Source organism: Carlito syrichta, unplaced genomic scaffold, assembly GCF_000164805.1.
Source record: "Carlito syrichta isolate Samal-C Ts95f unplaced genomic scaffold, Tarsius_syrichta-2.0.1 Scaffold311834, whole genome shotgun sequence".
Classification (NCBI taxonomy): Eukaryota; Metazoa; Chordata; class Mammalia; order Primates; family Tarsiidae; genus Carlito; species Carlito syrichta.
In genome coordinates, this window is record NW_007255930.1 from 225,559 (window position 1) to 238,410 (window position 12,852).

At 38.3% G+C, this 12,852-nt stretch overlaps 1 protein-coding gene across 2 annotated transcripts in view; it reads left to right on the forward strand.

Moving 5' to 3' along the window:
- Positions 1 to 12,852, forward strand: part of DPY19L4 (dpy-19 like 4 (C. elegans)) — an 81,244-nt gene that overhangs the window by 59,902 nt on the left and 8,490 nt on the right. For both annotated transcript variants that reach the window (XM_021718114.1, XM_008069164.2), the window contains 4 exons: positions 4,441 to 4,561; positions 7,026 to 7,082; positions 8,663 to 8,745; positions 12,396 to 12,528. In XM_021718114.1, the coding sequence (XP_021573789.1) occupies positions 4,441 to 4,561; positions 7,026 to 7,082; positions 8,663 to 8,745; positions 12,396 to 12,528 (394 nt within the window). The remainder of the gene's footprint in view (positions 1 to 4,440; positions 4,562 to 7,025; positions 7,083 to 8,662; positions 8,746 to 12,395; positions 12,529 to 12,852) is intronic.

Below are 12,852 nucleotides of genomic sequence, written 5' to 3' on the forward strand. Positions count from 1 at the left end.
AAAAAAAAAAGTTTTATTTTTTTTTTTATTTTTTTTGAGTCGGAGTCTCACTCTGTCGCCCAGACTGGAGTGCCCACGGCTAAGGCGATCCTTCCGCCTCAACCTTCCAAGTAGCTGGAACTACAGGCACGCACTACCACGTCCGGCTAATTTTTTGATTTATTGCAGAGATGAGGTCTCGCCAAGTTGCCAAGGCAGGTCTCAAACCTGCAGGCTCAGGCAATCCACTCACCTCAGCCTCCCAAAGCGCGGGATTACAGGCTGAGCCACCGAGCTCAGCTAAATATTTTCTTAAAAGGCAGTGCACAGACTTCATCAGACTGCCAAACCTACAACTGTAGGACTCTCTTTATGGAAATATGAAGTGAGAATTGTGGTTCATACTAACCGTTAACATTCCTTAATGCCTAGTACATAGGATAAAGAAATGTATTAAACTATGAATATTTAAAGTGATTCATGTTTGATTCTCATTTTGTTGCCTTGCAATAGTAGAATTTTAGAGCATGGTTTACCTTTATTCCCCTATATTTCTGTCTGCAAAATAACCTTTTGTTATTCCCACTGTTCTGCCATTTTAAATTCAAGATCTGAGTTATTCTATCATTTGCCCTCAATTCTTTAATTTCTCACTAGGCCTTTATGACCATGATTCATGCAAATAAGATGCATGGTCACCTAGTAGTTGCCAGTCACTCTACTAGGTAGGTAGCAGGGATTAAAAAGATAGAAAATCTAGCTTCTTTTCAATGAGTTCTTATTCTTTTTTTTTTTTTTTTTTTTTAGTCAAAGTCTCTCTTGCCCAGGCTGGAGTATAGTGGCACTCTCACGGCCACCACAGCCTCTACCTGCTGGGCTTAGGTGATTCTTCTGCCTCAGCCTTCCAAGTAGCTGGAGCTACAGGCACGTGCCATCACGCCTGGCTAATTTTTATTTATTTATTGTAGAGCTGAGGTCTTGCCAAGTTGCCCAGGCTGGTCTTGAACCCGAGGGCTCAGGTACTCCTCTGACCTCAGCCTTCCAAAGTGCTGGGATTATAGGCATGTGCTACCATGCCCGGCCAACGAGTTCATATTCTGGATAAGTAATCCAAGAGTTAAAGTCAAGCAACTACTATGAGAAAAGTGTACCTAGAGTGCTTTAGTCACCCAAAGAAGAGATAGTAATTCAGTTGTGGAGGGTCGGTAGGGAGGCAGTTTAAGAAAGGTTTCCTAAATGAGGCCACAGTCTTGAGAGATAAGTAATAATTGGCTAGACTGTCATTTTTCTTGTTCGTGTGCGTACACATCTATGTATGGATCACATCTGGGCAGAAGTGTGTTCTGGGAGCTAATAGTATGGGATGGGTGTGTGGGAAATAGCAAGAGATATATCAATTAAGATCTCTCTGCTAGCAATAATAAAGAAAGGTTTGAGAAAAACAAGATTAGAGGAAGATCAACCTATTAAAAAGATGTAGCAATAGAAGAAAAGAGAGACAGTGGAAAGGGAGCAAAGGGGCCAAAACTAAAATATTCAGAAATTGGATACTGCATAAGCAGTAGTAGGGACTGTGGTGGAGGGACTCTAAGAAGAGTTGCAACTCAGAAGCCAAGGTAGGAATTTTCAAAGAAGTATATGTTCAGAGACAGTGGGGATAAGGAAGGAGAGATGATGTGGACTTCAAGGATTTTGCCTGTGAGGGAAATCAGAGTCTAGGGCAGCAGCTAGAGAAGAGTACAGTTAAACCAGGAGAGAGAAACTTATGTGCATATATGGTGATTATGAGATAGAAACATTGAGATGGTTCTATAAACTCTAACTGGAACATTAATAATATTTAGGGAAGTAGTAGGAGAAAAGACTGGAAATGTGAATCAAGGCTGTATTTTAGAGAGCCCTGAAAAGCATTCAAATGAGTTTTCACTTAATTCAGTAGGCATTGGGTAACTGCTAGTGCTATTTGAATACAAAGTATCTTATAGTAGTTATGTTTGAAAAATACTCATCTGGCATTTGGTCAATTGGATAGTGGAAAGGTAGAGTGTTTGTTTTGTTGTTGTTGTTGTTTTAAAGATGTGGGGTACAATTCAGGGTTAGGTATATAAACGTTGATTATGCAGGTATCTTTGTTGATGAGGTGTACCCCTCCCTCCTAGTAGAGATGTTAGTGTTGCAATAAAATGGCATGGAAAGGATGGATACAGAGAAATGAGTGGATTTGTCACCAATAGACTTATCTCCCGAACAGAGCATTTGTGTTCCAGGGAATATTATACATGTTTAATTCATTGTGAGTGGTGCCCCCCTAGAGTTATAAACCAGACCCTATTATTGATTCTGGCTACTTGAAGAATAGAAAGTTATTTCTAGAATGGGGAAGTTAAGAGGAGATATTGGATGACCAGAGGAAAACAATGTAGTTCCTCTGTCTTAGCAACATATATTCTGTGTATGTCTACTACTTCTCTCAAGGTCTGAGTTAGTATTTACTTTTTTTTCTTTTGAGTTAGGGTCTAACTCTGTCCCCCAGACTAGAATGCAATGGCATGATCACTGTTCACCTCAACCTCAACCTCCTAGGCTCAGTGATCCCCCTGCCTCAGCTTCCCAGGTAGCTGGAACTACAGACATGCTCAACATACCCGGCTAATTTTTTGTAGAGATGAGGACTCACCGTATGTTGCCCAGGCTGGTATCAAACTTCCGAGCTCAAGCAATCTTCCCACCTCGGTCTCCTGAAATGTTAGGATTACAGGCGTGAGGCACTGTGCTGGCCAGTATTAGCTTTTTTTAGACATTCATTAACTACTCAGAAAAGAGAACCTGATTCTTCTCAGATTAGTTATTTCACTTTCACAGAACCCTAGGCCTTATATAAATACTCTAGCAAGAATTGTTTTCCAGATATTCAATTTTATTATTGATAAGAAACTCCTTGAAGGTTATAATCATATCTTTTCTTCTTTTCTTTTTAGTACTTTAGTCAGCTTGCAGTGCATGATCAATAAATATTTATTAAATGAATGATTTTTTAAAAATGTTCTTCATTTCAGAGCTTTGCTGATTTATAAAACTATAATAGTTGATTTTTATACTCTGACCTCAGATACTTTCTTTTATTGATATAAGTTCATTTTTCTTTACACCTGGACTTTTAATCTTTTTAAATGTAAGGACCTTGATATTTAAATCTTTCTCTTTTTTTTAAATGTTTCAGAGTTTTAAAATTTTATTTATATGATGGTACAAAATTATAATGTTGTTAAACTAAATCTTCTTTTAAAAAATCTCAAAGGTAATATATACAAATTATAACAAATTAAAATAGTAGAGAAATATATAAAGTGAAAACTGAAGATCAGCTCTCCATCCCACTCCTCAGAGTTCACTACTATTAGCGGTATCTTTCCAGGCATCATTTTTTGCCTGTGACGTATATCAACATCCCAGAAAACCCAAAAACAGAAACAAAAACTAGCGTAACATGGTACATGAAGTTTTGCATTTTGTTTTTCATAATTTATTTAATCAATACCCATTGAAAGACATTCAGATTGTTTCTGATTTTCATGCTTTTTTTTTTTGAGTTGGAGTCTCACTCTGTTGCCCCACTAGATTGCAGTGGTACGCTCCTGGCCACCACCCCCTCAACCTGCTGTGCTCTGGCAATCCTTCTGCCTCAGCCTTCCAAGTAGCTGGAACTACAGGCGTGCACTACCACACCTGGCTAATTTTTTATTTATTGTAGACACGAGGATTTGCCAAGTTGCCTGGGTGGGTCTCGAACCCATGGACTCTGGCAATCCCCTCTCCTCGGCCTCCCAAAGTGCTGGGATTACAGGCTGAGCCACTGAGCCCGGCCTGAATTTCATGCTATTAAAGACAACATGCTAGTCAGTCCCAGCTGCTAGGGAGACTAAGGCTGGAAGATTGTTTGAACCCAGAAGGTCAAGGCTACAGTGAACTGTGATTGCGCCACTGCACTCCAGATTGGGAGACAGAGCAAGACTGTCTAAAAACAAGGACAAAAGATAAAAAAACCCCAACATGCGTTAAAGTGTTACATATATATTTTTATACACATATGCTAATACAACTGTATGCTAAATTACTAGAAATGACATTGTCAATCTTACGGTATTTTGAAATTTTATAGTTTCTACTAAATTGCCTTCTGAAAAAGCTATAACAGTTTATATTTTCTCCAAGAGAACAATTATGCTACATCCTCAGTACTAATGCTTTTATTTTATCTTCATTTGGTAACCCACATGTCTTCTTGATTCTTTAAGAACTAGATAGTAACAATCTGTTGCTGAAAATAAGAGGCTAAGCTTTTTCATTCTCCCTTCACATTTTTGTATTTTCATGGCTAGAAGGACAGAACTCAGAAAAGAGAAATCAGATAATAGTAATGTTCATAGGATGTCTTGTGTGATTCCTTTTGTTTTTTTCTAGCTTGAAATATATCTGGATTCCATATGTGTGCATGTTAGCAGCATTTGGTGTATGTTCTCCTGAACTTTGGATGACACTTTTCAAGTGGCTTCGATTAAGAACTGTACACCCAGTATTGTTGGTGAGTCACTATTTTGTGTTAAGTACTTGCTTCTCTTCCAACTATATAAAATCAAATGCTAATACATGGAAACTATATTGAATACAACTGAAATAGCATGAGTAAATTACATTGTGACTTACAGGTAGAAAAACTGATCCTGTGAAAAACGATTTTGAATTAATTTCTGATTATAAAAGTGATGCGATTCATTGTATTCAAGTTAAATGATACAAGTTAAAAGTGCAGTGAACTAAAAAAAAATGCAAAAAAGTAAATCAGTAATGTGAGAAGCCGTTAAGAATTAAGGTTCATAATATCTTTCTTGGTTTGATGTAGAGCTCTGGTATGTTTTCTATGTGAATGAAGCATTTACATTGTACCTACTATGTGCTTGGAATACAAAGGAAAATAAATCATGATTAATTTAATCAGGTAGATTATACTCTCCTGGACATAAAAACAGATAATAAGAAGTATTCATAAGATGCTATTAAAACACAGAGAAGGGCTACTTAATTCTGTATTTTTAGGGACTCAGATAAGGCTTTCCAATCTGAGATTTGAAAGATATTTGTCAGCAAATGAAGGGAAAGGAAGTAATATTCTTGGCAGAAGGAATAAAACAGACAAAGGACATGAAGCAAAAGGAATAAAAAGAGACAAAAAAAAAAGGCATGATATATTTAGTTTTGTTGGTACATGAAATGTGAATGAGACTGGAGAAGTGGAGGAGGGTGAGGTCGTGGAGTCCCTGTGTGTCGTGCTGTGGAGCTTAGTCTTATCCTGTAGGTAGGATGATGGCATTGGGATTGTAGACCTCATGGGGAGTGAGAACATCAAACTCTTACAGTTCTGTGAGAAATAGGCTTAAGATTATGGACTTGAGTCAGAAAGGAGGTCATGGTGAATAGAAGCAATTGGAACTTCAATTTATTGAATGCTCACTATGTGTCAGGTACTGTTTGCAACATTTCACAGGCTAGATTTTATTATCTCTATTTTATAGATAAAGAAACTAAGATTTAAATTGGTTAAATAACTTGCTTGAGGTTACAGAGCTTAAAAGTATGGAAACCATGATTCACACATAGGTTTTTGTGATGCCAAAGCCCATTCAATTAGTACCATGCTATATTGGAGTGAAAAAAAGTAGTTAGAAAAGATGATGATTAAGACTCAGTGCTTTATTAAGTATGGGAGAATGAGGAAGAGGGAGATAGCATGGATGTTTCCTAGGTTTCTAGTTTGTATGACCTTGGATCGTGGAGTCACCAATAGACATGGGACAATAGGTAGAACAGGTTTTAGCAGGAAGGCAATACATTATCTTTAATAATAGTCATGTTGTATTTTTCCAATCTTATTTCCAGAAGAACTTATGCATTCTTATTTTAACATATATGATATATATTAGCCATTTTTCCTTCATTAACTTATCATTTTTGTTGTTAGCTTTTCATGTAGCAGTTCTGTATCCTTTGTAAGATCTTTATAACATGAATTTCTTGCAAAATTTTCTTTTTTTTTTTTACGTTTTCATCCTATTTTATTTTATTTTTACTTTTTATTATAAAGATATGGGGTACAATTCAGGGTTAGGTATACAAACGTTGATTATGTAGGTACCCTTAGTTGATGAGGTATGCCCCTCCCTTCCCTAGCAGTTTCCCTCAACTGCCAATCCCACCCTCTCTTCCCTGACAGTTTCCCACTACTGTCAGTCTCTTTCTTGCAGTATTATAATTATTCAAGTTCCGCTTATGAGTGAGAACATACGGTACTCTGTTCGTTTCTGTGATAGATCACTGAGTATGATCGACTCTAAATCCATCCAAGTTGTTGCAAAGTCCATATGTTTGTCCTTCTTTATGGTGCAAAATTTTCAAATGGCCAGGTGCAGTGGTTCATGCCTGTAATCCCAGCACTTTGGGAGGTGGAGGCAAGAGGATTACTTGAGCCCAGAGGTTCGAGACCAGCCTGGGCACCTTGGCAAGACCTCGTCGCTACAATAAATCAAAAAATTAGCCAGGCGTGGTGGCGCATGCCTGTGGTTCCAGCTACTTAGAAGACTGAGGCGGAAGGATCACCTGAGCCCAACAGTGTGCCACTACACTCTAGCCTGGGCGACAGAGTGAAACTCCTACTCAAAAAAAAAAAATGAAGAAATATTACTATGATAATGGTCTTTTAAATGTTCTGCCTTAAATTTATGTAGTAAATGTATATTTCTCACATTACATTCAAATTAATGTCTGAAACTCATTAGTCTTTATTCATCTCACTCCTTGAACTAGGTTCTATGCTGACTTAACTTGCTTTGAAATTTTTATAACTACAAGGATATGTGATTGGTCAAAAAGTCAGTGTTGTGACCTCTTGGCGCAATGGTAGCGCGTCTGACTCCATAAAGTCAGTGTCCAATATCTGTAAAGTACATTCTGAAGTGTATTTATCCATAATCCCTTTTGCTTTAACATTCTAGGCTCTTATTCTCAGCATGGCTGTGCCCACTATAATAGGTCTCAGTTTATGGAAAGAGGTAAGAAAATGGAATTTTGTTATATTACTAAAATGTACTGTATCTACAAGGTAGAGATAAATATATGTGTCGGTAGAAAACTTATATTGAGATACTATTCTAACAAAATGTGAGATTCTTAGTAATGCTTAATTTTTTTTGTCATTAGGAACATGATAGAAGAACTACAACATTTTTAGAATACCATCTGATACAATTTTCTGTAGTCTAATGCTAATGTTAATTCACGTTATAATTGGCAAAGGAAATTACTGAATAAGAAGGTATTAATATTAAAAACTATTTTGGCAACTCAAATTGTATTATCTATAAATTCTTTTATTGCCAATAAATTCTTTTATTATAACATAAATTATTTGGTGTATAATGTAACATTAGGCCCGGCACGGTGGCTGATGCCTATAATCCCATCACTTCGGAACCTGAGACAGGAGGACCAATTGAGACCAGTGGTTTGAGTCTAACCTGGGCAGTATAGCAAGACCCCATCTCAGCAACAGAAAATTAGTTAGGAATAGTGGCACATGCCTATAGTTTCAGCTACTCCAGAGGCTGAGGCAAGAAGATTACTTGAGCCCAGGAGGTCAGAGGTACAGTGAGCCATGATCATACCACTGCACTCCATCCTGGGCAACAAAGTGAGACTCTGTCTCAAAAACAAAACAAAAACCTTAAAAAGAAGAAACACGAGCAACCCTTTTTCAGGTCACCTCTTGCTCTTGTGGGAGCTTTTCTGTCTTCTTAATCAACTCCTGCTTTCTCAAAAAAAAAAAAAAAAAAGAGAGACATATCTGTCATGAAATTGATTTCCAATAAACCCACAATTTATTTTAACTGAAATGTATTTATTTATTCATTTATTTAGTATACATGTGCCTGAAAGAGACAACTAATTATTAATTTATCATTATTTGTATTATTATAGCGTAACATGAAACTAATTGCCAATAAACCTACAAATTATTTGATCTTGGCCAGGTGTGGTGGCTCACACCTGTAATCCCAGCACTTTGGGAGGCTGAGGCAGGAGGACTGCCTGAGCCCGGAAGTTTGAGACCAGCCTAGGCAACATAGTGAGACCTCATCTCTACAAAAAATATCAAAACATTAGCCAGGTGTGGCATGCTCCTGTATTCCCAGCTACTTGGGAAACTGGGGTGGGAGGATTACCTAAGCCCAGGAGGTTGAGGCTGCGCTGATCTGTGATGTGCCACTGCACTTCAGCCTGGGTGACAGAGTGAGACCCCCCCCCCAAAAAAAATTATTTAACCTGAAATTAATTAATTAATTTAGTATGTGAATAAAAGGCACAACTGATGATTAATTTATCTCTCATTGCTTGGTGATGATAAGATTGCGGAGTCTAAGCAGTGATTTAACCAAAAGATAGATTATTTGGATTGAGAAAAATAATCAAGTCATTGAAAGAAAGCAAAGAGATCCATGACATTTTTTTCCATAGACAGTGTTGTAATATTATTTGCCTTAAGTTAGTCTCTTAGTCATTTGAAATACTTTGGGACGGTATTAAATTTTCCAGTTGTTTACACACCTTTTGGGGATTTTGTTTTGCATTTTAGTTTTTTCCAAGATTAATGACAGAATTAACGGAACTGCAGGAATTCTATGACCCAGATACAGTGGAACTTATGACCTGGATAAAGTAAGGATTGAACTGCCCAAGACTGTTTTTAAGCTATTTAATCATTGCATGCTATCTAATGGATTCAGGGGAAATAATAAATTAATACTTTTTCAAGTTCTTCTCATAAAACTCAGGAAATAGCCGGGTGCAGTGGCTCAAGCCTGTAATCCCAGCACTTTGAGGGGCCAAGGCGAGAGGATTGCCTGAGCCCGCGGGTTCGAGACCAGCCTGAACAACATCGTGAGACCTCGTCTCTACAATAAATCAAAAAATTAGCTGGGCATGGTAGAGCATACCTGTAGTTCCAGCTACTTGGAAGGCTGAGGCGGAAGGATCACTGGAACCCAACGGGTCGACACACTGGAGTGACCATGAGTGTGCCACTGCACTCTAGCCTGGGCAATGCAGTGAGACTCCAACTAAAAAAAAAAAAAAAAAACAAAAACCTCAGGAATTTTATTCTGTATTTTAAGGAATACTTAGGCTTTGATTGGACTTTGTGATTCTAATTTTCTAACTAAACTCATCTCCGTGGACTTGGAAATACAGCATTAATAAGTATGAGATTTGAGACTCCTACCATGAAAGACCTAGAAATACGGAATAAAAAAAGAACAGATGTCCTCTTATTTAGTCAAGAGGATGCTTCTTTTGCCTTCACTTAGAGGTGGATGTGTGGTGAATTGCTAGTCTTGGTAACCAAGGGGTTTCTGTTTTAAGGAGTACACAGGACAGGAGATGTGGTCTTAGGCCTATGGAGGGCAGGTGGGATTGCCTCCAACATACATATATGTAACTCAAGGACCCTCAAAAGGCTGCATGGTTGGTGAAAAGTTGGAAGGGCAAAATGTCCACCAAGTGGCAGAGAAAGATGAAAAGAAAGCATGTTTCTTGTCTTTGACTCTTGGTTTAAAAGAAAGTCTCCCCTCTGAATTTATAGCAATGGATCTGAATTTGTGTAAGTTTATAGTTTGAAATTAGACTTTTTTCCAATCCAGGAAACTCTAGATCAAGAAATTAGCATCTGCCGGGTGCAGTGGCTCACACCTATAATCCCAGCACTTTGGGAGGCCGAGGTGAGGGGATTGCCAGAGCCCATGAGTTCGAGACCAGCCTGGGCCACTTGGTGAGACCTCATCTCTAATAAAAAAATTAACCGGGCAAGGTAGCACATGCCTGTAGCTGTAGCTACTTGGAAGGCTGAGGCGGAAGGATCACCTGAGCCCAGTAGGCCCGGGCTACGGTGGCCGTGAGCATACCATTGCACTCTAGCCTGGGTGACAGAGTGAGATTCCAACTCAAAAAAAAAAAAAAAAGAAATTAGCATTAAAAGGTGGTTTGAGACTGTCTGGGATGCCTGACACATCCTCAATACTGGATTTCATAAATAAAGTTCCATGGAGATGAGCTCTAAAATTACAAAACACAAGCCGGGCTCGGTGGCTCAGCCTGTAATCCCGCACCTTTGGGAGGCTGAGGTGAGTGGATTGCCTGAGACCGCGGGTTCGAGACCCACCTGGGCAACTTGGCGAGACCTCATCTCTACAATAAATCAAAATGAGCCAGGTGTGGTAGTGCACACCTGTAGTTCCAGCTACATGGAAGACTGAGGCGGAAGGATCACCGGAGCCCAGCAGGTCAAGGCTGTGGTGGCCGGGAGCGGCCACTGCACTCCAGTCTGGGTGAAAGAGTGAGACTCCAACTCAATAAATAAATAAATTAATTAATTAATTTAATTTAATTACCAAATACTTGAGGAAACAGTTCACCACAGCAAGTATCTCCTGTAGCAACAGTAGAATTAGACCTCTAGCAATTTCTGATAATAAAATTGGTTTGTGCCATTTAGCATTTGCTACCACAGAGCTTAGTGACTTACAATCAACATTTGTTATTTCACACCATTTTGAAGGCTAGCAGGGTAGGGGAAGTGGGAAGGATTCTTTTGGGCCCCTCTCATTTCTGGGGTTGGCTAGATGTCAGCTGAGGGGATCATATTGACTTGGTCTGATAGCTCTCACCATCTAACAGGTTAACCTGGGCTTGTTTCCAGTGTAGTTGTTAATAGAGTACCCAAGGGCAGCAAGAGAGGGCAAGTCTCAATGTCAAGCATGGAATTTTAAGTCTCTGCTTACTCTATGTCTTACTGGCCAAAGTAAATCACATGATCAAGACCAGGGCTATAGGGAGAGAAACTAATTGGGACCTATTTTTTGTAACCTATTTTTTGTAACCTATTTACTCCATGGATAGAGACTATGAAATAACTACACTGAAAATTGTTAAAGTCATAAAAGAAGAAATGAAAACATGAAAAATAAATAAAGTAGTATCAAAAAAGGTAGGGAAATATAAGAAAAAAAGACAATGTTTCAAGAAATGAGGAATAGGCTTATAATAGACATATAGAAATACAAATAGGTTTTATTATAATAATTTCTTACTACTATAAAGACACCCCTTATATGTGTAAAAATTGTATTCTTAGCCAGGCACGGTGGCTCACACCTGTAATCCCAGCACTTTGGAGACTGATTTGAGAGGATTGCCTAAACCCAGGTTTCGAGACCAGCCTGGGCAACTTGGCAAGACTTTGACTCTACACTAAGTCAAAAAATTAGCCAGGCATAGTGTGGTGCCTATAATTTCAGCTACTTGGATGGCTGAGGTGGAAGGATCACCTGAGCCCATCAGGCCATGACAGAGGGAGACTTCAACTCAAATAAATAAACAAATTTTTTTTTAAATTCATGCTTTCTTTAGCTCACCCTTAGCTATTGTCCATTAATACTTCTTGTAAATTGTATTTACCATTGTGGATCACTGACTATACAGCCTTGTGTTGTCATTAACAAAAGAGGAAGTTACATCTGTATATATGATTTACCACAATATTTTCAAAAACAGCAAAGGCCTGAGCAATTGTGTACTGGATAATGGGACATGTATGTTACTGTGGTTTGATTATTGTCTTATGTCTCTTTCCTCACAATAGAGAAAGGTAGCCATGTGCTATCTCTTTATTCCTAGAGCCTGGCATTATCCCTAGCACAAAGAAGTGGGCACCTAATGTTAAAGACAAGGAGTGAATAAATAAGTGAAGGCATTAGAACAGCCCTTTGGGAACTGCTTGTAGGTTTCCCACTTTGCAAGTGGCATCTGCCTGGGATTTTGGTTAATGATACAGAGCAGGGAAGTCCTACATGTGTTATCTGGAGACAGACACATGGATAAAGAGAGGGAAGGAGCAAGAAGAGAAATGGATCTGGGAGTTGGGTTGTAGTGGTCAATATTTGCAAAAGATGAACTTGAGAATTCGCAGTACCACCATTGAACTAGGCACCCTACCTAAAACTACAGGGTTGTTACTATTCCCTTACCCTGCATTATTTTTTAGTTATATTATTACCACTTGACATATATATATTTATTGTCTCTCCCTGCTCCTTCTTTTTAAAGTTTCTGTATCTTCAGCATTCAAAGCGGTACGTGGCACATAGGTGCACAGTTATTTTGAACTTATTCATAAATGAAATGGAATGAAAACTGACATTGAAACTTGTATATAACACATTGTAAGTTGCCTAGTATTTTAGAGTTGATATAGATCAATGATAGAAATAGTATACTTGCCTTCTCAGTGTGTAAGTCTTTATGGTTCTTTGCAGAAGGCAAGCTCCAGTTGCAGCTGTTTTTGCAGGGAGTCCACAGTTAATGGGTGCGATTAAATTATGTACTGGATGGATGGTGACAAGCTTGCCTCTTTACAATGATGATGATCTTCTCAAGAGAAATGAAAATGTAAGGCATTTTAAATTTTACATTTGGACCTTTTGTCAGCACTCTGTATTTTAGTATAGTCTATAGTGATGTATATATTTCTAGTAAGTTAGGAAAATCCAAACAATTTTAGAAGACTTAATTAGCTTCAGTTTTTAAAACCTGTACAATACACATGGCGGAGGGGACTCAAAAATATCAGAACTGTCTTTTGGAGGGTAGACCCCTTGTATACATTGAAATTTGTTCTTCTGGATCAAATGGTCAACCAAAGTTTTTATCTGGAAGTTTTGAGAAGGTTGTATTACAATTTGTGGAAGAAATATCCTGAGTTATGCCAAACAG